Below are 27908 nucleotides of genomic sequence, written 5' to 3' on the forward strand. Positions count from 1 at the left end.
TTATCTTGTTGCAGGCCTCTGATTTCCAAATTTGTATGCCTGTATCTGCTGTTTTTATTCCTAAGGGAAATGTTTGTTGGAGGTTGAAATATTTTACGTAAATTACTTTTGCAATAGGCTGCTGTATAAAGGGGAGGGCAGCTTTCATCTCGCGTGACAAGTTCTTTACGAGAATGATGCATTGAAATTGCACGTGTGTTCCACAAAGTTATGTCCCTGTGAACTCTGAGGCGCACATAACTGAATTCTAATAATAATAATAATAAAAAACCGGAGACCTTGATTGTGAATGTATTTTTTGCAGGAAATTGAAAATCCAGTTCTTCACGCGTTCGGTTCTTTGTTGAAATCCGAGGTTGTCTGTGCTTGCAAAATATATTTTTTCTTTGTCTTATCAGAGAGAAACACAAAAAAAAACCAAAACCAAATCAGAATATGTTCAGATATAAAGAAGTTGGGTATGGTGACTCGCGCTATTTCGTCCTAGTTTTGTATCAGTAGTTTCACAAAAAATTCTATGACACATTAATGACGACGTAGTAGTAGTTGACGAAATTTTAGCTGTACTTTCATGGTTGTGAAAAATCATGGAACAAAATAGTTCTGTTTTTAGAAAAAATATACAACGTATATTTGTGATATTTTTATGAAATATTTCGAAATATTTTAATTAATTTTATGTGGTACTAATCTACACACCGTCTTCTCATCTTTACATTGACATATCTTTGATACTTTGTAAACGTTTTGGAATGGGATGCGGCTGTTTCACCGACAATAGATTCTAATTTCAAAATAGACTCATTTCGAGAATAAACTATCAAGTGTCAACATAATCCAAGAGACCTTAATTCTTGTCTGCTTCTGTGGCTACCGGTAGTCTGGGTTGCAATTGGAACCAGAATTTTGTGTCTGACCTCATCAGACTTAAACGTGAACGAGAAATGGGAAATATGGATGTAAAATGATAGATGATGCTTAAACGGATTATGTTACAATTCAAGATAAGTGGTTTGTAGAGAATTTAAATTATTGAATACACTTCAGTAAAGTCTGTCAATCATTTCATTAAACAGACATATTAAATTTTGAGGCAAGAAATATGAACATAATTCTGGATACATGTCTTAACAGAGTTTTATGTCTTGAAATAGAATAAAAGTAAACATTAGAATACCCTGCATTGACGTTTTACATGTTAGAAAAACATAAATTATGGAGCAGGCTATGTTAAATTTCTTTACAAACAGCTGTCGATGAAGGTTTTCCCTGTTGTTGCGTTCCATCAAATATATTATCTTCAAAACTACGGTATTCGTCTTCCAAACTTCTTGCTGTGTATGTGTTATCCTTCTGAAATCTCGCAATTCTTGTGTGGACTTGATATTAAATTTTTAAGGGAAATCTTAACTTTGTGAAAGAACTTAAATTTGAAGGTTTTGGAGAATTGTAGCTTGATTATAAGCTCTGAATATGGTTTATGTTTATTTAATTTAAATATACACAAAGCCAGAAATCTTTAAGGAAAAATATATAGATGTTTCCGTGGAAAATATTGTATTTTATGTACGTATTTATCATACGATACATTCTTTTTGGAATGTTGTATAATTTTCAAGTTGAGTATTTGCAGGATTTAAATATTTGCCTGTTATTTATTTATTGTTTCTCCTTTCTATGCAATGTTTTATTTATTTTACGTAAATTGTTGGTGTATTTGGTACTTTATTTGTTTAGCTATATTTTGAGGCTTCTTTGTTTCATAGTTGTCATTTTCCGTCTCTCTTTTGCTTGATATCAACAGTATTTCATTTCTGCCCCTGACGTATCAACACGCTGTTGTAAGGTCGCAGTGCCTAGTTTGCTCCTGTAACTCAGGCAACGGTGTGAAACACTTCGCCGAGTAATTTGATACAGCAATGCCGTCTCTCTACCTTTATATGTTCTCTGTTTGGTAGTCTTGGAAGGAAAATGTGGGGGGGGGGGGGTCGTTGTGTAAATTTATTTACGTTCGAACCACTTCGTGTTCTACACCAATTCACTCTTTTCGAAGATAGAACGGAATGAACGCGGTTTGAATATTCTGTGATGACGTCATCGCGCGGGTGGCTTTGCTATTCACTAGACAGCCGAAGCACACAGAGTCAACTGCGCCCATAATAGTAGAGTGCACCGCGGATAGTGTGACTGAAATATTAAAATTGTGACTTCGATTATTGTTTACTTTGCACAGTTAGACGTCTTTGCTGATTGTCTGTGAAGAGGCAGGGAGAAAGGTAACAGTAAGGCGTATAAGGCGAAAGAAGATGAAAATTCACGTATCCATTAAAGTTCCTTACTATATTTATTCTCGTACGTCAGAATTACGATCACTTTTTATTTTGGAAAATGATTTCTAACTGCAGTAGGGAGAATGTTAAGTAAGAAACATGGCGATTTGGCAGGATTTTATTCAGTTCGTTCTAGAAAGTTGAAATTGTAGGCACGTAATATTACTTTGGAAGGTCCAGAATTAAAAAGTTTTAGATGTTTAAGGTTAAGAAATAGAAGAAGGTGGGTGTGATCAAGACATGAGTTCCAAATAAGGTGACAAGGTGTTTTGACTGAAAGAGATGACACGAATAAATAAGTCACTGGTGTTTAACAGAATGTATTTTTAACTTAAAAATGAAATGTTATATACCCAACAAAATCAGTGTCTGAGTACAAACATGGAAACCATTAAGGTCATCAAAAAGAAGCACGAATATTATAGAAAAAATATTATTGCAAAACTGCTTAACGTTCATTTAACAAAAATCGATATCAGAGCAGTTACTTTCAGTCTATGACGCTGAAATACAAGGAAAAAAATAATTATTTTTGAATCGGAAATGTAAGATGCGTTTTTACCAAACTCGCAACGGGGACATACGCGCACACACACTCAGACATTTAATGTACGGAACCAAGAAAGAACCTTTTTTAACCCTGGAGTCAGATCAACAAAGACTGTAAAAGAATGCGACCTCCCGTATCACGAGATAAAATCCATCAGCCAGCGACACCGGATAAGTCTCTAGAGCCAAAGTATAAGAAAACGGAGATCCATTTCAGCTTCCATCCCGATATCAAATGTGATTGAATTACAAATAAAATGCCAATTTTTAACATTAAAAATAGGTGTAAAGAAGCTCTCAAACTGAGGATCCTTTGGGGCACATAAATTTTTCACAACTCATATGAGTTTCGTTAAAATGTATGTAGCCGTTTATTTGTACTGACATAAAAATTAAACACCCAGCGTATGGATTAAGAAGGAGATGGTCGTATTTTTTGGTACAGCCCCAGAATTAGTCTCTTGAGTGAGGACAAGTGTCAGTCAGGATAGACGGAAACTCAGCCAAGAATTGAGCCACGTACCTCTCGAGCACAAATCTGGAGTTTTACTTAACACCGTTTTGCTTGGCTCATGAAACTGAAGGACTTCATTCTTGTGACAATTATGCAGACAGCTGCAGCAAACAGCGAGGAACTTATCGCAGTGAAACATAGTGATCTCATGACGTCATGACGCACAGTGGACATATCACTACCTCCTGTCCATTGGTAATTAATTGATGAATTGACACGGTGTCAGATGCAGTATCGCGTGTGGCGTGCGTGGCTGGCAGAGTGCAAGCTTTATAGATTACGCCATGCAAATGGGAAATAAAATATGCACACATACAGTTGTTACCCACCTATTGTGTGGACTGTATCAGTCGAATTTCCGACAAACAGAAATGTAATGTAATCTCAGGAACGAAAACCGACAACTGACCCCGTGATTGCATGTCTACGTCAGCTCGTATAGGGAACGAGTTAGCGTTAGTTACTTAGGAATTTGTGGTTTTCCTAAAAAGCATGTTCTTGGACAGTTCCCTTCCCTTATTAATTTAATGAATTAGGAAAAACTAAAATAAAAACACGCAAAATTTCGGAAGCTGGCTCTACTTCCGTCATAAGGCGAAACCAAACAACGCAGGGGTTGTCATCCCCCTGATGACTGATATAGGAAGTACCTGGAAAACGTCGGTAAACTTCTACCAGACATAAGATATTGTAGATGCGTCATATTGTGATTTATCAAGTATTAAAAATATATTAAAATTGGCCGTCAATCACAATATAAGATACTTAAAAAATTAAAATATCATTTTACGTTCCTTATCGAGTACTCGATTTACATGTGGAACATTTACGACATGTTTCGGCTATATATAGCCGTCATCAGGTGTTATATTATAAACTTTTTAACTGAATTACTGATTTTTACTGAAACTAAAAATCATTAAATATCAGTAAAAATAAAAAAATCATTAAATATCAGTAAAAATCAGTAATTCAGTTAAAAAGTTTATAATATAACACCTGATGACGGCTATATATAGCCGAAACATGTCGTAAAGTTCCACATGTAAATCGAGTACTCGATAAGGAACGTAAAATGATATTTTAATTTTTTAAGTATCTTATATTGTGATTGACGGCCAATTTTAATATATTTCTACCAGACAACAATTTGAAGTCATCTCCCTTTCTCACTCGTGTCAATGTAATGTAGCAACATCGACTTAAAACTTTACTGCTGATGACGATAAGAATGTTGCGCTCATTTACAGCTCGTTATAGGTAAAAATTTCCAACACATGAGCTTGAAAACACTTGAATTGCAAGAACTTTTCTCTCCCGCGGTCAGTTCATCCTATTTTCCATCAACATGTAGGCGTACGAAGGACGATAATGGTGGTAATAACATTCTTTACAATCGTACATTAAATCTGGAGAGATCACCAGGTCTTACCAATCGCGTGTTATGCGATAAACAGCTTACGCTGGAATCAAGATACTAATGCTCTGAAATCCCCCATTAGCCAAACAGATCCGGCATCGTTTAGTTTGGATTATCAGATTTATGTGTTAGGTGGAAGTGATATAAATTACTGTATACCAGTTTTCTGGTAAGCACAGATCAATGATTAAGATACTATTTTTACTTTATAAGTTTAAACATAAAGAAGGTTGTGCAAGATGACACAGCGGTAACGCGTTTGACATGCCACCGAACATCCTGACTGAAGATTTTCGTTCCGAGGAATTACGTATAGGCTATTGTTACAAAATAGGGCGTGACTATTTTTTCATAATACTTCCCCATTCATATTTCACAAAAATGTAACCTTTGGATGCCATATATGTATAATACATATATACATACATACATTTGATGTAACGTTGTAAAATAATATAATAAATGAACAAGAGTTTGTACCGTTAGATTTTCAAGTTCTATACGTGGTCATTATAGTTGTAAAGTTTACGGACAAAAGTTTTAAAAATTGTTAGGTTAGAGTTTATTATGTTTAATATATTTAACCCGTATTTCAATAGGGTCACTTTATGTATTCAGTTGAGCGCTGAAATTAGAAGCAGTAAATAACAATAGGCCTTATTCCTTTATTATCGAACGCTGGACATCCATGTCCTCGGCCTACCACGTTGTTTACTGAACTACCATTATGTAAGATTTGAGGTTTTCACAGCGGTGGGTTTGAAAATAACTGTCTTCTGGGTTGTTGCGCCGTGTAGTCTGGTAGATGTTTACCGAGGTTTCAGAGGTCCATGCTGCCTCATTCATTAGGACGATGAGACAGCATGGACCTCTGAAATGTCAGTAAACTTATACCAGACTGCACGGCGTAACAACCCAGAAGACAGCTTTCTTGGAACTACCATTAATCTGATTCTGTTAATGTAATCGCTAACAAATGCTGAAATATAATTACTGTTAAAACTAGCATAAGAAAGAATATGGCTATCTTCCCGATACTTGCTACTCTGTTTCTCTCTCTCTCTCTCTTTATTTTTTGGTTTACATATTACATCAAATTATGAACGTTAATGTGTGTGCCTATAAAGTTGTGATACAAACACACGAAAATGAGAATTATTGCACTCGTCCGTCATATGAATATGAATTTCACTGAAGCCCCACTGTTTCAGGATTAACGGCTGTATGAAAGATAATAGCCTTGCTACGTCAGCGTTTTCTGCGAGGTCCGAGCGCATTTCAAAACCTCCTTTCTTATTTCAAATCGATCAAGTTTTTCCATGGTTTTCCTAGGTCCGACAGCAAATACTAAGTTGGTACCTAAATTTCACGACATATTGCATGTCTGCCATGCAGCCTTCCCAATGTTAATATAAAAATTCCACCAATGCCCGTCCACTCATATTTAATGCCAAAATTTCAAAACTCCCTTGGAATGCAGCAAGACCCTACACTACCTGTCCTTGCTTTTCATCTCATCTCTTTAACTTTCTCCCTTCCGAACTCCTTACATTCTGTTCAACCTACATTTACCATAAAGAAGAATGGGTACATGGGTACTGCCTGGAAACTTCTGTAGCCTAAAATGTATGCCCTCCGGTTAAATGTGGTGTATTACAATCACCCACTCTCTCTTTCCTCACTTTCTTTAACAGAGGGACGGAAGGACACTGCTTGGGAACCTTCATAACCTAACATTTCCCCTCCTAAATGTATTGCGTATCAGCAGTGTCCTCTACTCTTCTCTGTCTCATTCAAGACACAACGGGCTTATCTGGGATGACTGGTACATTCGGCCGGGTATGAATCCAATCACTCATCTGTCTGGGGCCGAGATTAATAACGCCTAGAGCGCGATGTCAGTGTTCCCCTTTCGTTTCTGCAGCGCGGTGCTGAAGAGCGAGGATGTTGTCATCTTAATGCAATTAGAGCAGGAGAGAATAATACGCTTGGAACACTCTCAGTTACCTTCGTGTGAAGTTCTAATAGATCTTTTACACTTTTGTTACGTTGCAAAGGGACTTACCGAAGCGCAGAGTACAGCTTCACGCAGCGGATGAATGTATTTCTGTTGACAACCAGATGAATCATTAGCCCTTTAAAATCCATTGATAATTATATGTACCACGTGTTTTAACAGTCTGTGACTAGGCATTTTTTTTCCGCTAAATGTATTTATAGGTTTCGTATAATTTTCAAAATAAACAGCTATAATTTCGTAACAGCATTAAACGACTAATCTGTGTAGTGGAGGAATGTTGTTTTATCTTTGCGAAACGAACTGAACCGTTTAATATTTTTTGTATCAGTTTTGGCTTTCAAGTTTTAATTCTCACCATGCTTTGAGAGGTACGTCACTGAAATTTGTGGCTTGATGTTTGAGATCAGTTAATGGAACGTGTCCTGTACTCTCATGAAAATTAAATCTATCACTGGAAGTATTCGACCTTTTAAGAACGTAAATTATACGTTACTATGTAAATGTATAAAAAGAAGAATGTCTGTAGAATTAAATTAGTACTGGAATTGTTAACTTTACAGATGGTAAAGTAAGTAGCGTATACGGTTCAGGGGTAATATATAATAACCATAAATTAAGGAGTTATCGAACAGATGAAATTTGCTTACCATGAAGTAAACCTGGTAATAAATTATTTGAATAATAATAATAATAATGATTTACGCGAAGAATTATACGCACAAAATAGGTTACTCAAATTAAAACTGTGTTTGTAAACCAGAATGTAAACACGATTTTATTAAGAGTACACAATACTGTATACAAACTAAATTGGTGTTTTTAAAATGAAGCATTGGTTTTGACAACAAGCACAATACAAACTGTGCACACGAGATGTATTTCTTGCATCTTTACTGAGATCCACTTTACGAGACAGCAAATCAGACTGCAAAATAAACAAGTGAACAGACTGAAAACTACAAACATGGTCGGTGACGTAGACTTTAGATAACACAAGCAGGGAAAATGCAAAACGACAGGCCCCTGAAATGAGAGACGTATTTTCTCAGAGGAAAAGCAGTGTAGGAAGACCTACAAGTGAATGGAAAGATTAGTTTAGCCTCTGAAACGTGCAACGAGCTAAAAAAAGGTCCAGTCTTTGTGGATGAAGATGACGAAGAATATTTTCTTGAGCTATAGTAGTTCAGTCGGTAAAGAGAATAGCTACATGCTCACAAGTCCGGGTTCTTATTCCAGAAACTGTTACCAGAGATCTCTTTCTGTGGTTCAGAACGACACCGGGAATAACGAAGTACAATTTTGAAAAGTAAGTTTTCTGAGTTGTAGTTTAGAGTTACAAAGATTATTTCTCGGACGAAACTTGCTTCTTTTCTCTGTGTGTGTGTGTGTGTGCGCGCGCGTTTTCTGTCATTTTTAATGCAGAGTGATGTTTACTTGTTGTACAGTCAGAAAGTATTTGCATGCTTTTGATATGAAATTCCATGTAGTTCGTAGTGGGACTGACGGTAGAAACTGAAATGGAAGTCTTAGTAGATTTTCTTCCACACTGACACGACGCAGTTGGCTCGTGCGTCACATTTTCACTGCATAACCCGTGTCTAGCAGCTCCACTGAAAGCTACGTGTAACTTTTGTAGCTAAAGTGGTGAGGTGGTTGAGGTGTTCCTTTCCGCTCGTTCTAATCTTCCAGTCTTTGGCACTTGGTGGGAATCGGCATGAGGAAAATTTAGTTTTAAGCTTTGTATATACACTCAACTTGCCAAAGATTTATACAATGGATTTTAATTAATATTCTAATGAGAAATTGTTTCCGGAGTTGTTAACGTTGTTCTTGAAGCGTTTTGGTAAGAACGCGGCTACCTCATAATCTGCAGTTATGCTGACATTTCAGTAGCTTGTTATTTACCTACAAATACGTTATACAATTCTCCGTGAGGTGACGTCTCTCATATTAAGTGTTGTTTATTCTCACTGAATTGCTCAAGGTGACTTGTATTGAAGTTTGTTTTTAAGTCGCTTGAATGTGTGTAGAGTAGAACTAACTTCTGCCATTCAGACTTACGCATATGCTCGTAATAACAAGGTTACGTAAGAAACACTAGCGAATACGTTACACCTTTGATTAGCTGATCAAGAAATTCCCTGCTCTTAATGATCTCGAATGTTCACCATCGTATTCTGTTCAAGATCGATTACCATTTACTTACATACTGTGTCACCTACTGCAGTTCTCACGTTTGTGTGCGCTTGTAAATAATTCTGACGAACTTATGCATCTTGTAGTACTTCATAATGCACCGGTGCTCTGTCGTAAGCCTTGTTATCGCCTTGTCCATGTTCCATACTGGAAGACCACCCCTTATTGGCACTCCGCCATTGCTTATATAGTATATTCGCAGCTACCGTCCACACCGAGAGCTCGTTCCCTCAAACAGCAACCTTAAGACGCGCCCCGTGGTGGCGACAACGAAGCCACGTCGTTATTTGAACTTATGTTATATCGCGTTCGTCTCTCTGCAAGCTTTCAAGTGTCAGTGCTTTTTGAAAGTTGCTGTAGGCTGACTCATAAAGCATGTTATTGCTCTCATGAATTTGAAATATCGGCAGAGTGATACAACACCTGAATTTTAGAGTGTGCCAGGTTTGAATCTCTACCAGATCACCAGCTATTTTTCTGTATATTTTCCGAGTCCCTTCAGGCGCAGTACGCATGTGCAGTACTTTTCCACCCTCACTCGCGTTATTTTTAACATTTCTGATACCCCTAGTAATAGTGAGCCCAATGAACAATTGTTTCACGCCTCGTAGCGACTGTAATTTCGTATTGTAGTTGAAAGCTTGAAAAGAGCAATCAGGATATTAATTTAATTAAATGAGCCGATATTATTTCCACAATCTGATTATTTCAGACTCAGGAAGGCTCGTTAGGAACGCGCATTATATGGACCCAGTTATATATTCTGTTTATCATAGGCTTCTGTACCACCGGTTCAACATCGGCTACTGTCCGCCCGCGTCAGGACATTGTTTTTCTCCGATGTAGAAATATCGGCAACGAATTTCAATCACCCAAAAAGTCGGGATGACAGCAATACTCACAGTAAAACTCGAGAACAGTTAAACGAATTTACAAGAAATTTTATTCTGGGGAATTTTGTTAAAATAGTCGACGCATATCAAAATTGGTCTAAATCGGACAACAATAAGGGATACTTTACATGAAAACCTGTACGCGCTATTGCTCTTTGAATTAACTGACTGGGCATTTCTCCACCAAGGGGAATTCCTGTGTAAAAAATACCCAGTAGAGATATTGACAGGCGCCAAATATTCTGGCAGTCCCGTCGGAATTGTTACTAACTTGTCCCAGATACTGTTGTAGCATTTTCCTCGAAAGACTGAGGGAACAGACTAAATCCTTGCATAGTCGGGCTTAAGGCCTAAAATCGAATTCATGAGCTCCTACTACCAAATGAGATTGCAAAGCACTGAAATGGAACGTCATGTACTGGTATTTGTGGTTGATATCTTCCCATCCAGCCATTTTTAGTTCTGAGCAGAATAGTTCAGAGTTCGTCCGAACTAGTTGCTGCGTATGAACGAAGTGCATGAGCTGGTGTGGTTATTGATGATGTGTAGGATCTTAAACCGCGGGGTTATGAAGCAACTCTTGTAACTAACATGGCCCCGATGCCTGTGGCGAGCTTAAAGGCGTGACAAAATAGTGGGCTAACGAACTGCGCGCTAATTAAAATACTGGTCTTGTTCTGTTTCTGTGGAAAAGAACGAAATGTTATTTGAACAAGGCAAGACGAGTTGATTTTTATTGTTTTATGGAGCGATACTTCACTAGTGATGAGAAAACATTTTAGAGCTTGGCTTTGAGTCATGCAGTTCCAGCCGGGAGCTTGAAAGTAGAAGTTGCGTTCAACTTTATCAGTGGACACGCTGTACTTTTCGTGGAGGAAAGTCCTTACCTTATGGTTCTTTTTCGAACAAATATCTGATTGATCCTACGTACTCAGATTAATAAGTAATTCTCAGTGGCCATATAGGGTATTAAAATCATCTGTCAGGAGGAGCGATACGCTGTCCAATCCAGACCCACTATGAATGTTCTAGTAGGACTAAGGAAGACGTCAGTGTCATAGCTGAGTCCTCTGGTGACAATGCCTGTCGCACCTGCCGGAGAGTGTCATCTGAAGATGGTTTATGCTGTTTGATGGCCCGTCACTGAGAGATAAATGCCGATGCGCGTTTGATTCCATGACACTGGCAACTGTGCTGCAGTGCTTGGGGATACTGGGACTAGTTCTTGACGAGAATTTCATGTCTGCCTGTATGGGTCGACTCCCCAAAGTCTCGTCCATTTCCTGAGGCCGCCATAAAGTCAGCACAAAGAACAAAAACGACCTAAGAACGTTTCGGTTAAATTACAGTTATTATATTCTTTGTTTACTTAGCGACAATTTTACTAATGCATCGGTCGTGTGGTGTAGCGTGGTAGGGTGATCTGTGACTTGTAGATGATGAATTGTAAAGTATGAAAATGGAGGAGTCAGTCGTGGCCTGTTTTATGTCCTGTTCTACCATCTGAAGTGACTAAAAGTTCCATTTCGTGTGATTTTTATAATAAGTAATCATAACTTTCTTACACATTGTTAACAAATTGTTCTTCGTAATGGATACGTGTTTTCTGTGAGGTATGAACTATCTTTTTAAATATTATTGAGATCAAATTAGTACTTCAGAGAGCGTTATATTCTTTCTGGAACTAATGGTTTTGGCGTCTCATTGTATCCGCACTTTTAGCATCTGATTGACTTGTTTTAGATCAAAGTATTATTCACTACATCTTTCCTCCAAATTTTTTAAACTTTTATTATCTTATCAGAACATGAAACTTGTTTCTGAATGCTAAAAAATGTACACATTGTCAAGTATTAAGTGTACACTTAACAGGAGCGTTTGGCAGAAGGAATTATAAATGCTATGTATACTGACGTACAGGATGTACATGGAGGCATAGGCCATCAGTGAAATGAATAATTATGACTGCAATGAATTCTTCCCTTCGGCCTATAACAATCTTGTATATAATTCATACGCGACTATTCACTGTTAATTGATATTTGTTCACATTGGCGAGACGTCAAACTATGTACCAGCAGTGAGAGAATAAACAATCAATGCCGAGGCACCACCCTTCACTATATTGCACGCAGGAAAAGAAGATTAAATAAATATAACTTGTTTAATATATGCTCCCAGATTCTATTGTTATGGAGCACTAAATTAGCAGAACAAAACGAATCTAATTGCAACGCAGTCTCAAATCAGGCAAGGCTTTATTTTGTGTATTTTTCTTTTTGCAATTGTTTTCGTCTGCTAGAACAATTGAAGCATTTGTTTTAGTGTACAGAACCCTATTGTGATCAGAATTCTTTTCTTTGACCTAAAGGTACCATTAAACTCATCTGCTCTCTAAATTAAAATTGAAGTTGATCGACGATATTTTGTTAAAAATTATTCAGGATAAATTTTATTTAAAATCAGTTTATTCATTTTGGGGTTGTTTTATCTGTACACCCGGACGGACGGACGGAGTGATTTTAATATGAGCTCTGAAAGATTGTCAAGAAGCCTTAAGGACTTTGGAAATATTACAGTCTACTTCAGCGATGTCTTACACGAGAATTAGAAGGTTCATGATTTGAACGGTAACAACGAATGATACAGGAGGAAAAAATGTTGAAGGTGAGATAAAACGGAGCGTGGAACAAAGCAAACGATGGCATGAAGAGGACGAACGAAAGGAAATACAGGACATGAAGGGAGTAATGAAATATGGGACAAAGATGTGTTTAGTTTGCCTTGCAAGAAAATTTTCTACTTGATGTACGCAGTGATTGACGAATGAACGCGATTAAAGTACTAGTAATGAAAACATATGAGGTTTGCTAAACCACGTAATTTATTGAACTTTTCTATTTACAGTAAACTTGAAAACTTAGAGCAAAATAAAGTATTCTTTCACAAGTTTATAAAAATAACTAACTTATGTCAAGATATTTTATTACCCATACAAATCGAAGAGAGCGTTTATTATCCTTCCAATGGGTTAATTTGCAAATAGAACAGCAAATAACAATTTCACATAAGAGCTCACGCTTCTCGAGACCTGACATGTTGGTTTATTGAAAGACGTCGTTAAGAACGAAATGTGTATCTTTAGAACGGTAAATTAGTATCAAAGGAATCAAGTGTTGATTTTTCATTGTTAAAGAAAATATGTTGTTACAATTTTGGATTGGATCATTCTGCCACGTTTATTTTACTGAAAATTCAATATTGTATTTCCGCATGCTAATACATTGTTGGAACATCGTTTAAGCGAACAGAAATATTCTCTGAATAATATTTATAATGTTCAGTTTAGAAATATTTATATATTTAATGTAAATACTGAATTAATCCGTTCGCACGCAAATGTTAATTCTCTGGAAAGGCCCATTGATAGTTCTATTACATTTAAAATTTAACATGTGACTTGTAATTAATTACATTTTGTTTCACAAAATATTGTAATGTATTCCTTATTTTAGCATTAATTAATCTTCTTATTCCATTAAAACTGTAAACTTGCAAGTAGGTTAATTATTACCTCTGTCATGTATTCCGTAATGTATGCATAATCGACGTTTAATGACTGTAGTGTTAGGTTAATTGGAAAATGAGTTTTCGTACTGCATTAATGAACATATTGTGATGCTATGGTGGTAGGTAACCACACGCTGGTAGCGAATTGCTGAGGTATTCATCGTTAATTGTTGTAGCCATTTAAGAATTCAACCACATATACATAATATGGAAATTGTGAATGATTTAAGGGTTTTCGACCTTAAATTTTTCAGGATAGTTGAATGCTTTTTATTGGATTAGCGGACCTTACTTTCAGTTGTACGAATTAGTCCCAAAATTAATCTTCCCGGAGCGTTTTAACTGTATCTATATTGATGGTACATTTCATGGCACATCTCCAAAGTTGAGGGAAATTTAGTTTATATAGTAAGAAGATTGGCGATGACGAAAGATGTATAAAAGTATTTATACTTCTGGTAGAATGGGGTATTTAGCTGATGTTACAACATCTGTTTTATCTGTCACTGGAAACAGTGCTTGTTACGTAACTTACGTAACTTGGTCGGCAAATCAGATTCCTGTTATAAGGTACTCTTTATTTCAAATATGTCATTTCGTGTCATTTGTGGTATAACTGCCCAATTATGTATGGTATATATATTTTTTAAAAAAAATTAAACATCTGTTGAAGATTATTGCCTTCTGGGATCTTGCACATTGCATGGTAGAGGTTAATAGACGTCTCGCAGGTACTTCCTGCCTCCACCACCAAAACGACGAGTCCTGAGTCGTAGTCCTGATTATGGAGACAGGAAACAGAACAGGTCTACATGCTTTAAAATTGGGAGAAATATACTCTGAGAATCATTCACTATTACAGAATCAGATTACTGATTAATGACATGTCAGTTAGGTTAGTAGTTGAGTTTAAAGTGGGATCAGAACCACGGTGGAATCTCTTGTAGACACAAGTTTTGATCGTGTTGAAGGTGAGAAAAATGAGATGTTCATCTCCAAACCTTAACGTCTACGTATAAAGTCTTACTGTCAGACCACCAGGTACTGAAGGGATGGGTAAGTGGTTTGAAAGAAGGTTCTCTTGAGTGGAGGGAGTAATATATGAGTGGGTGGAGAGGCGAGCGAATTGATAGAATGATGAATGAATATGCAAGTACATTATAAGTTGGTGTCGAGTTAAGATGTGTTCCAGGCTGAAATGATGGACAGCATGAGTTAATCGGTGGGTAAAGGTTACACTTAGCTGCGTGGGTGAGTAGATAAATTAAATTCAAATAGAACCCAGGTTTTTTTTGTAAGTCCATAAAAGGAGGTAGGTGGTAGAATACCTAAGATTTCTTGGAATAAATTCCGATCATGTGGGAGAAAACCTAATAACACAAGATTCCTTGAAATAAATAAAGTCAGTCTGAAAGGAGAACGGCCTAAATGCGTAGGTAAATATTTCGTTTGACAGAATGCCAACGCAGTTCCTGAATCATGTTTTATTTTATTGTCCTGTTTCACATAGTTTGACTAAACTTGTGAGCATTTATTTTTCTGTGATTGCTACTTTGTAGTGCCAACTGCGCATCGACATTAATGTTTCATACCTCCAATCCTGTTCCAGCTTCAAAGGCAAGATGCTTCTTGCAATAAAAGCAGTCTGGCGTTCTCACGATGTTTCTGATAATTTTGACGCTTAAGAATTTTGATAAATGAAATGAGATTCATATTGCAACAACGTATTTGTGACTTCACTAAGTAAACGAACGCCAGTGCCAATGAGTTGCGTACAAAATCTAAGTAAATCAATAAAATATTCTCGGGCAATCAGCCGCGTTAACCGGTTACCGTAGTAAACCGACGTTTCGGGAACAAACTCTGTCCCCATCTTCAGGGCTCTGATCCTCGGAGGATCCAGTCACATCAGAACCCTTATTATTATGTCCGTAATTCGAATCTTGTACTGATTCAGGCACTTTACCGCTGTGCCAACCTGCTTGATTTAAATCCTTTGCCGCCTAATTGCAGTTATCGTATAGACCTAAACTATTATGACATAATTGCAGTAAGTTTTAGCTGGTAGTTTTATAACAACTAGACATTCTGACTGAACAGATTTCGCCGTCATACGGACTCATTTCTTTGTGGTGTATCCATGTGCGTACATAGTCTGTGGAGACACGTATTGGTGCCTTCTCAACTTCATTGTTCATTATCCCTCAAATAGCGCACATTGTTCTGTGTCGTTCATTTGTACCATCCTTTAGGATTAGTGGCAAAACGCACTGGTTCGACCTTGCGCTGTCCACTCCAGTGACTGCAATAAGACTGGTACAGCCGCCAGCCCTGCTAAATCCCACATAAGGCGGAAATTGCATCCCACTGGCTGCCAGTCAGAGGCCGATGGTGAACCTAACCTAACCTAACCTAACGTAACGCCTTCGACGACAGAAAATAGTTCTCTCATTTTGTTTGCTACCGTTCAGTTTAGAATCGTTTGTCTTCTTCCCACCACCTTCACCGATTGAGACAAAACTGTTACCCCTTGTTTTGTATGTGTCTGAAATGACATTTTAAGAGAAAAATGTGGACAGGATTGTTTAAAAACAGGGTGTTTGGGGAGGAATTATTATGAGGGTGAAAATGCGTGATGAGGCGCTTTTATGTGAACTTTTTAACGTATATTATTGGAATGATTAAATTAAGGAAGATGAAATGTGAAATATGGGAAATGTACACAAATTTTGGTTTGGAAATCTTAAGGGAAGATATCATTTGGATGGCGTTGACAAAAAGTTTAAAGTTGGTATTAAAATGAAGCTCCGGTGACTAGCTTTTGTGAAAACGATATTAACGTTGGTGTTCTATAAAAATCAAGGAATTTCTTACTGTTGGCTTGTGAAAGGGGACTCTGTTTCATGGAAAAGTGTAGTTTAATGAAATGTTTTTGTCGTACCGCCCCTCCAGTCAAGAAAAGATTAAAATCTTCGTCAAGGCAACTCCGGACGTTTTGTGAAATGCTTTGGTTCTTACGTTATGAGTTGCATAGATTTCTTCCTTTTAATCGTTACGACGCAAAAATACTGTCTTGCAGATTGACTTTCTACGTCTTATGTTTTATTAATTTTCTACTAATATTCTGGTGATCGAAGGTGATTATATAGCAAAAATTTCCGAGGAATGTTGATCCACTCGGTTCAAATTATTCAGGAGATGCGCCGGTTATTTGTTGAGGAACGACTATATATTAATTCAAATTTCCTGTATAGGTCACATGGTTATTTGAATAAAATCAAAAGCTGCGACATGGATAATTTTGGAGACATTAGCTGAACCACGCGGTGCTGTCAGATGAAGCTCATATCTCAAGTCACAAGTTTACTATCAGCCAGGGACACAATTCCAGTCTCCCTGCTCTTATTTCAGGATATAATCCACGAGAGAGAGAGAGAGAGAGTTTATGGATTGAGAGAATCCTACGAGATGGAAATTTGCGTGAACTACAAATTATGGAAATCGTTTCAACGGACAAAGAGACTGAGGGAACGAGAAAGGGATAATGCAATGGTAATGATATAATTTATCTTCCTAACCCCTTGTTCCATTCTACAGGAATCTGATCCGATTTCAACTGGGTAGTTTATGGTCTTATTTAATTAAGAATATCGCACAATGGGTAACTACTGATTGAGATGTGTTTCTAAATTGAGTAAATCAAGAAGAATAGATACAATTTATTTCCACGTGAAAAGGATTTCAAACGAATGAGACTGTGTTGGAAGATACTTGAATCATACATACTAATAAGTTGTATTCAGATCGGTATTGGGTAATTGATTGAACAGAAATAAATATGCACCGTTTACGTTGACAGGGGTGTCGTAGAAGCAGCATGTACACATAATTATATAAAACCATGCACATAATTGAATGCATAGTACGTACTGACAGAAGAGACTGACGTTCGCTGTTAAGCATGAGACTCATAACAGAGGCTACTGAAAACTTAAATCTATACTTCAGGGCTGAATCAGTGAGCTATTGAACAAGTAGGTAAGTTGAGTATAACGTTCACTTATTTTAGGCATCATATAATCACATTTATTTAAATATTCAGTTTAACTTTTATGCTACAAACACATGAGAAGTGTATTTTATTAAGTAGCTATACAAAAATTCAAGCACGAACGACGAGTGAGTACTTTTTGTAACAGAGAGAGAGAGAGAGAGACGGAGATTTAGGGTCGTGATGTTGAGACGTACTCATCTTCAGTTTGACCATTAGGCATTTTGTTGCTAAAAATTCCTCCGTTCGGTCTTGAGAACTGGCAACTTGGTGCACAGGTTCACTATTTTCCGTCCTTTCCTGAATTAAGTAAAAGAATGGCCGCGCAGCCTCTTGGAAAGTGACTGACATTTAAGAGGTGAAACAGAACTAGAAATCTCTGTTTAGTTTGGAAATTAAGTCTCCATCTTATTTGCGTAAAACCTGACGCATGAGTCCTTAGTCTTCCGTTTTGAAACAAAAACGTGGAACTTGTTCTAAAACAAAGTAATTAGCTGAAATACGTTATTTTCACACGCAGAAATAATATAAAGTTCAGAAATTCCTGAAAAAAGTGATCAGTTATTGGTGCAGTGCGATTAGCTTCCACCCGTATTCTTGTTAATATATGTAACTTGTTTATCTACTTGAGTGACTAATTAGGAAATTGAAATATTTGGTGTGTATTACTTACGAGTCTCCAAATTACTGTCATGGTTCAACGAATGGTTTTCCCGCCATTCTGATATTTATATATTGCGGTTATTCAGTTTTGTACTTTCTCTGTTTTTCGACTCCTGTTCCACGCCTTCCGCGTCTGTATTTCACACGCCAACGCGGTCTGGCTACCGAAGTAGCTACTCCCGATACGAGGATGTAGGACGAGGTACTTCGCCCCAGTTCTCTTAGCCTTGACAAACATGTGTTGCCTTTCCTCATAAGTGTGAAGGTTTATTCGGTTTTGTGAGCAATTATGCTATTTGTAGTGAGTAATTCCATTGTTCTAAAACTGAAATTAAACATTTTAATACGAGAACTTCCTTGTCATATGCTGTCAGTATCATACCGAACGTGTAACACATCTCAGTGAGAACAACATTCATTCTTATATTAGTTTATTTAACGATGCGTCCTTAATTACATAGGTTATGGAGCTTCGAATTGTACAGATGATTCTGAATGAAAATTTGGATCTAGGCCAAGTCTAGCTCATCTAGGGAGCTGAAGAGAGTGTGGGTATGTTTTCCAACCCGAAGAGTAATAAACATTCGAAAATTCATTGTTTTAATTAAACAATATTTACACGACAGATGGAGTTCAGAACAATAATTATAGCCATATTGAATATGCAAGTATGGACAAAAGGAAGTTTGAGGCAGAAGATGCTCACCTTTATTGAATGAAATTTTTGATGTTGGTGTATAAATGCAATTGGGTCATAGTTTTGTACTGTTAGAAGGTAGGAGTAAACTAACGCACGAGAATGTTTATGAGTTTCCATATCGATGCATAAAACCCCTTGTAGTAGACTTGCCATGATTTGTCTTGCTACCCAGGTCATGAAGCCCAGAGCACTTCACTGTTACCACAGTCCAATTAGCACTCCGAAAACCTTTCAGAACCTGTCTCAGAACTATAATTTACTTTACTGTAAATGCCATTTGACTTAAGTCAGACGCCACCATTTACGAATTCAGTTTTCAATGTGCGTTCACTCAGCCTCCGACCCCTTACACCAGTGGTCCCCAGCGCGGTGCCCGCGGGCGCCATGGCGCCCGCCAAGGCTTCTTTTGGGTACCCGCGTCGATACGGAAAGAGGTTATACTGAATAATGAAGGCCGTTCAACCATGAACATTATAAAATCAAAGCACAGATCTCGACTTACTGACGCCCATCTTGACGATTGTTTGCGAGCAGTTACATTATCCTACACTCCCAAATTTGAAAAACTGGCCGATGAAATGCAGTGCCAAACATCTCACTTGAGTAATAATAATTGTACTTATAAAACCACGTATTTTTGATTGCATGGTTTCTTGTATCATTAAACGTCGTGTTGTTTTGTGTATTATTTGGTGTCCATATCTTATTTGTCCAGAGAAAAGAAAATTTGGCTTTGTTAATTGGTTGGTGCCCGCCACGATCTCATAAAATCTCAAGTGTGCCCGTGGGCACAAAAAGGTTGGGGACCACTGCCTTACGCTCTTGTATGACGTCCAATGTAAGTGGAAAATCCACCTTCGGTTAGTAAGTGGAGTGAGTTTTGGTCCAAATCTGTGATTTAATTCCTGGACAGTGTTATGTGCCATGATATTGAAATATTTTCAGACAACCTGCCTGGTTTGGCCCAATTCTTGATGATAATTTGTATCTAATCTTAATTTGGACATCTCAGAAAGAGGAATGGGCAAACCGTCACGGAAAATCAAGAATGATTTTAAAAAAGGACGATGAAAAGGAGTGTTTAGCAAAGAAAGAAATATAAAAAAGAAAGATTGCAAGAGTGGAAGTAGGAGGTGAGAATAATACGTAGAATGGAAGGAAACGATCGAAATCTGTTGAAAGTTTGAGAACATATGATAAATATTTGTTCTTTAATGTGGAGGAGAGAAAATAGTGGCGAAGAAGAACGAAGAGGGAGAAAGAATAATAAGGAAATGAGAAGGAAGTGACGGTGAGCAAAAGAAGAACTTAATTAATCCAGTGAGAAAAGTTTCATTTTGTAACTGATACATGCCACTTGTACGTATCGTTTATATGTACAGTGCGTTCTCTGATAAAGTTAACGCAGCTGTCATTTCCCCGACTCCCATCTGGAATTGCTTGACTCACCGCCAAGCGCCACAAGGTTTTCCCCCGATATGAGTCAAGTATCATTTCATAACTTAACCTATATTTTTCCAGTTCAGGAGTACACCTGCACTGTACTGTGGTAATATGAACGTCATTTACAGCAAATGAGTTGACTGTAATTTGACTCAGATTGTCACAACCCTTGGTTTTGTATAAATGAAACTACAGACAATGGAATGCCTAATTCCATACTCTGCAACAGCAAGAGGGGATTTGCTTCACGTTCTAGTTGATTATCTCTTAATCATGAGGAAATTAGTTATACGCGTCTCAGCATTTGCTTGGTTGAATATTGGATGAACGTTTTACAAAACTGCCTCCACAGTCCTTGATACCACGAACCCTGACTAATAAACATTTTATGCATGGAATGTGGGTTGCGGTGGCGGATTATTAGTTAACCAGTGGGTTGATGTCCACGTCGCTTTGTTCAGATCTCAGCGATCTCAGGGGTTTGTTATGTCTGAGTGTTCGCCATGTTATACTGTACAAGTAGACACGGACGAAAAAGATTAACAGATTTCCCATTTTTAAATTATTCCCTGTGCCAGTATAATAGCAACGGTTCTTAAACATTATGTGCTAGTTGAAGATGGCTGTCTTCTGGGTTGTTGTGCATTGTAGTCTGGCAGCATGGACCTCTGAAACGTTGGTAAACATCGACCAGACTACACAGCGCAACAACCCAGAAGACAGAAATCTTCATACTCATCGCCCTGATGATGGAGGCAGTATGACCTCTGAAACGTTGGTAAACATCGACCAGACTACACAGCACAACAACCCAGAAGACAGAAATCTTCATACTCATCGCCCTGATGATGGAGGCAGTATGACCTCTGAAACGTTGGTAAACATCGACCAGACTACACAGCGCAAGAACCCAGAGGACAGAAATCTTCATACTCATCGCCCTGATGACGGAGGCAGTATGACCTCTGAAACGTTGGTAAACATCTACCAGACTACACAGCGCAACAACCCAGAAGACAGAAATCTTCATACTCTGATGACGGAGGCAGTATGACCTCTGAAACGTTGGTAAACATCGACCAGACTACACAGCACAACAACCCAGAAGACAGAAATCTTCATACTCATCGCCCTGATGATGGAGGCAGTATGACCTCTGAAACGTTGGTAAACATCGACCAGACTACACACCGCAACAACCCAGAAGACAGAAATCTTCATACTCTGATGACGGAGGCAGTATGACCTCTGAAACGTTGGGTAACATCGACCAGACTACACAGCGCAACAACCCAGAAGACAGAAATCTTCATACTCTGATGACGGAGGCAGTATGACCTCTGAAACGTTGGTTAACATCGACCAGACTACACAGCGCAACAACCCAGAAGACAGAAATCTTCAAACTCACCGCTGTGAAAACATCAAATCCTTATGTGGTAATTGTTTGTAATAAGTAAAGTTTTGTGCTCAGCAGGATGACAATAAGGACTATAAAATAATGTTACTGTTATGAAAAAATCATTCATAATAAAGACCGTAAGAACGCATTCACAGAGACCAGCCCAAATTTAAAGATTCCAGCCAAGTCGATAATAATCGAATTGGGCATCGATTGTACACAACGTACAAGTGTGATGCTGTGATTGTACACGATAGCAGCGACGACGTTGATAATAAAACAAGATTGCAAAGGCGTACTCTTTGGAGTACACAAACATCCCAAAGAAGTTCTTTAGAGGTTCTCTGCACGCCGCATGGCGTAGGTGGAAGTCATCGTTGTTCTAACGCGTCGCGATGGTATTGTTGCGCCTTCGATAATTCTCGCACTAACATTATCCTAGTCCATTGTTGCGCAACAATGCTTTCCAACAGTGGCTTCGGTCATGACGGTTGCCTACATCCCTAGGAAGGACGCGACAGACAGACAGACGACCTGGATTAATGTTTTTTAGACTTTGTCTATCGTTTGATATTCTGAAAATACACAACGTTACGACAATCGGATGTGATCACCTACACTGTTGGGGCCATTAGAAAGGGCTAACCTCAGTCACTGGATATGGACGGGCCCATAAGTTATTATGTCATCAAATACTGTGATGTCTTAAAATATATTGCTTGCTTTTGTGTTGTAACAAAATTCATAACCCTGTCTTTGCAGTGACATCGTTAAATTTGCAAAGAAGGGAGTCCTGTCCTGAGTTATATTTTTTAGTCTGTTGAAATGATTCTGACATGAGCTTAATTAAATTGTAGTTCATATCTGTCTCATATAACTAAGCTCTGCTTCGCATGAATCTCAAATACAATCTTACATTTTTTCTCAGAAACGACTTATCTTACGAAACATTGGTAACTGGTGTAATATAAATATCATAAAATTTTAGAATTCTTCAGAAAAGTTTTTTTCTCTCAATATAATGGATATTTAACGAGATAACAAGGAAACATAATAATCTCCATCCAACTTTGGTCTTTGATGCTTGAAAGTTCTTCATGACAAGTTACTAGCCTGTCATTGATAGGGTTGCTATCATCAGGCCCGTGTACAGACTTACGGCATGTTATGATGTATATTTAAATAAACGGAACAGATCAGAACGTATATTCGACAGAGTCTTACAAGTTTTAACAGAATACGGAGAAACAAACTTCCCAGAGGATAAAAGACTTCAAACCACATGACTACGGAACAGAGACATTAAAGAGAGATTTTAGGTTCTTACGTCAGAGCGATCACCCTTTTCATACAGGCAGCAAGCTCCTCTGAAACGTCGGCAGACTTCTGCCAGACGACAGAGCGCAACATCCCAGAAGACATTAGACTTTTGATAATTTGCGGTCGGGGCGAGACAAGTGGCTGTCACTGCTAGATAAATATGTGGAAGAAACATGTTTTATGCCTGCTTGTGATAACTGCAGTGTGGTTATCTTTGTAACAGTAATTTGTATCTGTAATAAATGAACATCAAGGCCAATGATGTATGTACAGTAGCGCAGAATACACACTTGTTTTCAGAGAATTTAATTACTTTTCTGTTTTTTTAAACTGTTTTATTCCTGCACCATACTAAAGTAACCTGCAGGCATGTGTAGTCCTTACACTTAATTAATGTAAATAGTCTGTTTCCTGGAAATATGATTGGCTGCAGATGAATGTAGACCTGAGTACGTCACGGGCTTGACGAACACAGTCTGTACATACATCTGGAACATTCAGGCCAAAACACGTGTTGGAATGTCAAGTGTAGTTCTGTTGGTCCTGCGATTACAGTAGAAGTGTGTGTTTATTAAAAAGAAGAAATAAGCTTCTATATAAAATGAATAGAAGTAACTGAAAAATTTCTCATTATCCAGTCCAGAAACTGTAATAATATTTTAGTTGTAATTTCCTATATATAAAGATTAAAGTGTATAATATATAACAAAAAATTTACAACTTCTGAATGTAATGTAAAGTGAAGTCTTTTATTGCAGGCGAGGAATATAAATTGGAAGTTTCTTTGTGAAAGTAGGAGATTGGAAGGAATTACGTAACAAATAGGCTATATTTGTGCTTTATGTAGTTCACCAAAGATGTTAGCTGCACAGAAGACGTATTGCAAAACTCAAGAAATGTGTACAGAATTTTGGATGTAAATTTTCTTGGAGGATCACTCGAAAGACACGATACGAAAACCAGAGGAACTAAAATTTTGTGATAGAGAAAGGCCTATCCAGCTTCCTCTCCAATGGGTGCTGGAAACATTTCCTGGGGTAAAGCGCGGCCGGGGCGTGACGCTGACCACTCACCCCCATCTATTGCGGAGATCCAGAACGAGTATGAGCTATACCCCCTCTCCCCTAAGTAGCAACATTGTCATGTAGGGCATCTGTTACAATGCAGGGCCTGCTTAGTTGCGTCATTAGTTTGTTAGTAAACTACTAACACGGTCTTTTATTTATAACATCTACAATTTGTGGTTCAAGTACATAAGTAATGATAATATGTAAAGGCCATATCGCTTGAAAATGTTACCGTATTTTTTGATTCAACAACCCAGAAGACAGCCATCTTCAGACTCACCTCCGTCAAAACCTCATATTTCACATACTGTCATAGAATCTTACATGTTTGGTGCCAAATATAATTTTCAATGCACGTTTGCCTATTCAGACTTATCTTTTGTCTATTGAAAAACTGTAATAGTGCAGTAAAATGGGCCACAGCCACTTGTTCATTTTATGCTGAGTTCTTTCCCATTTGGTGCTGTCTAACCTGGCACGAGTCTGACACGTGGTTATTAAATAACCAGAGAAAAAAACATTACACAATTTGCTTTTGTAATCCACTGTGGAACGTGTGAATTAAGCTATCGGCCGTGTTAGTCAACAGCATTGAAAATGAGGACAGAAATTGTCCTCGAAACGTCGGCGATTGATAGCCAACTAACACGGCTGATAGCCCGAGGAGACTTTATTAAAGCTAGTACATGTTTGAAGAATGGCGTATATAGAATGCGTGATTACAGTTTGATTCTTAAGAATAGCATTTTATGTTTCGTTTGAATTGAATAGGGCCAACTTGCGGCCAACCGGCTACCACGTGTTAAATGTTACTTTTTATGACTGGTAAAACGGTCTGCCATCATTAAATAGGAACTTTAAAAATAAATTAGTCACACGTGAAAGTTGTCTCAGTCACACAGATCTGAAACAGCCGACTGGGTTTGAATGTGTAACTGTTTGGAGGAATTTGTAAACTCTTTACTGCGTTATCCTTCCCCATATCCTTTGTTTGTTCAAAATACTAGGACGTCTGAATCTAACTCTTTAGTACAGATTGAGGAGATGGACGTCTTCTGGGTCGTTTAGTCGTGTAGTCTGGTAGAATTTTGCAGATGTTTCATGGGTGATTACCACCCATAATCGGGGCGCAACATTCCAGGAGACAGTGATGTTCAAAACCAGAGACGTCGGTAGCCAACTGAGACTTTAATAGGGAGTATCTCGAATAAACGCTTTGATCATGGAGCAACACCCGTTTGCTTGGCGCGTCGCTTTTGAAACGTCGGTTGCGGTTTCACAGGCGTCCTGATGTCATGTGTCATCTTTCGCCTGACGTATCTTTATGCCCACCAGTTTCGTCGTTCGTCAGTAATCCTGTTTTTAAAGTTCACTGCTCGGCAACGTGAATAGCAATTCGTGTCGGAAGTGAAAAGTTGCGTCCGTCAGCACATTCGATTTCATGCTGGAAAAGTTTACGAAGGTGAATTTCAGTCTGGCTTTGAGTGACACTTTTACCAACTTAAAACTTTATGAACTATGCAGGAAATGTTGTCCCACCTGCTTGGTTCCCCAGCCATTTCTGATACATCGCAGATTAATGTTCATAATTATACACGCAATTTTATTTCGCTTCTGAACACTGACCGAAAATCAGTAGAGAAACATAAAATTACTGTAAATAAGATTTACTGTAAGTGTCCAGACACGTATAAATACATGCCTCGTTTACTGTGATTTCTCATCTCAGCAGACGAGTTTTCATTCTGACAAACTTCCTGTTCTATAAACATGACCACGTCTTTCAAAACTGACACTGATTAACGTTTCATTGTAAGCTCTTTTCTATCGCTTGTTCCAATTTAGCGTGTCTTTGAAATGCAAATTTTGTTGCTGACGTATCAGTGAAGCAAGTTCATCAACACGTGATAGAGATAAAGCCATTATCTTTTCCAGACTAACTTCATTTCCGGTCCGTCTTTTGACAGAGAGTGAACGATAATCTTGAATGTTCACCGCTCAAAAGGTTTAACGCATGTTAACTGTTACATTCTCCTTCATGGTCTTCTCCGATGCCCATAGGGCCTAAGCTCTTCTGCCAGTTACATTTGTTATCATTCATTGTTGAATAACCAGTCCAGTTGATAAGCAGTCTTTAAATTAAACAATAACCCACTACCGTGGACTGCAAATGGTTTTATGGTGACTACTACCCACATTACGTGTGACACTGGAACACATATACCGTTTTTCTGTCCAGTAAGCCATTTGATATTTGACCTATCATAAAGACGAGGTCACATTGTCATTTGTTTTCATTAAATTCATCCCATTCGCAAAATTAGTAGATCTCATTACTCTAAATATTTGCATGATTTGGTATCGACTGTGGCTCCTGTGAAAGCGAATAATACATTTTTGTTTTTGAAATGTGTTTGAACCAAATGCCGCATCAAGAGGAAGGTAATTAACGATATTAAATTACTTCGAAATGAGAACGCGAAGTTCAGATATAATATAAATATTAACGTTTGCCACGAATCACAACTGAACAAGCCGAATATTATAAATTAAAATAAATTCATTGTATATATCTATGTTTCATAACCGAAATTTAAAACGAAAATATGAGAGTATCTTATGAATTCTGATGAAGAATTAAAAGAGTATTAGGAATTCTTTTAGCATCCTGTAATATCAACGCCTTCAAAAAACATAAGAAAAATCAGTTACTATTGCGAAGCTAATGAACATGGTTTGGTTTGTTTCAGCACGCTACAGCGAGATCAGAATGTTGGCAGTGGTGAGTCTTATTTTCAGTTTTATATCTTTAAAGTTTATATATATATATATATATATATGCATATATATATAACTTTAAATATATATATTAACTTTATATATATATATATATTCTGGGTTACCAGTCAACTTCTAGTGATGTTTAAGATATTCTTCTGATAACAAACAAACAAACAAACAAACAAAAGAAATTTTCACTAAATAACCCCTCTGAATTATCGAAAGATTTCGAAAAACCTAAATCAAAATTTTATTAGAAAATCCCTCTAGATCTAAGTGAGTTTTCATGTTCTCACGGTGGCGAGTATGAAGATGGCTGTTTTCTGGGTTGTTGCGCTGCGTAATGTATAAGTTTTGTCGACGTTTCAGAGGTGCTTGCCGCCCGCTTCATGAGAAATGTCAGTAGACTCATCACATTGATGGTGGAAGCAGCAAACACCTTTAAAACTTAGGTAAAGTTCTATCGGACTACAAGGCTTAAAAATCTAGAAGATATCCATCTTCATTTCCTTGGATCATTCAGAACAACTTTAACAGACTGTACACTGCTGGTAACTCTTGCCTAATTACTTACATAAAATAAGTGTAAAATGTTAACAGGAGAAGCGTTACCAGTTCGTGTTCTTAAAAAATCTTCATTATTATAAAGAGGTTAAGAATCTTTAGTGTATAAAATATGCAAAAACCTCATTGACGATGTCTGAAAATGTTTACTTATCATCGTCACCGTGTATTAGGAGAGATTAACTTATAACGCCTGCATTAACGGTAATGTATTAGTGATGTGGTGTGAATAGTGTTCACAATACCGGCTGACAGCCTTTTTGTCATCTTGTTGTGGCATAGTGTCATTTACTCCATCATGCCGGTGCTCACGCATAAAATTTCATAAGTAATATGCTTGGTGTTTAATCTGTGATCCGCACACGCATGTCTGTCACTTTTTATGTTTGTTTCCGTGATAAAGCTCTTTTACTGGAGATTTAGCC

At 37.7% G+C, this 27908-nt stretch overlaps 2 protein-coding genes across 5 annotated transcripts in view; one reads left to right on the top strand and one right to left on the bottom strand.

Moving 5' to 3' along the window:
• Nucleotides 1-27908, bottom strand: part of LOC110834374 (neuropeptide CCHamide-1 receptor-like) — a 92966-nt gene that overhangs the window by 50904 nt on the left and 14154 nt on the right. The window lies entirely within an intron of this gene.
• Nucleotides 1-27908, top strand: part of LOC110834377 (neuropeptide CCHamide-1 receptor-like) — a 243397-nt gene that overhangs the window by 34109 nt on the left and 181380 nt on the right. For both annotated transcript variants that reach the window (XM_087358500.1, XM_087358499.1), the window contains exon 2: nt 26889-26920. In XM_087358500.1, the coding sequence (XP_087214626.1) occupies nt 26889-26920 (32 nt within the window). The remainder of the gene's footprint in view (nt 1-26888; nt 26921-27908) is intronic.

This window comes from Zootermopsis nevadensis, unplaced genomic scaffold, assembly GCF_977971745.1.
Source record: "Zootermopsis nevadensis isolate Lab colony 2312 unplaced genomic scaffold, Znev_1.0 Znev_ptg000030l, whole genome shotgun sequence".
NCBI classification, from domain to species: Eukaryota; Metazoa; Arthropoda; class Insecta; order Blattodea; family Termopsidae; genus Zootermopsis; species Zootermopsis nevadensis.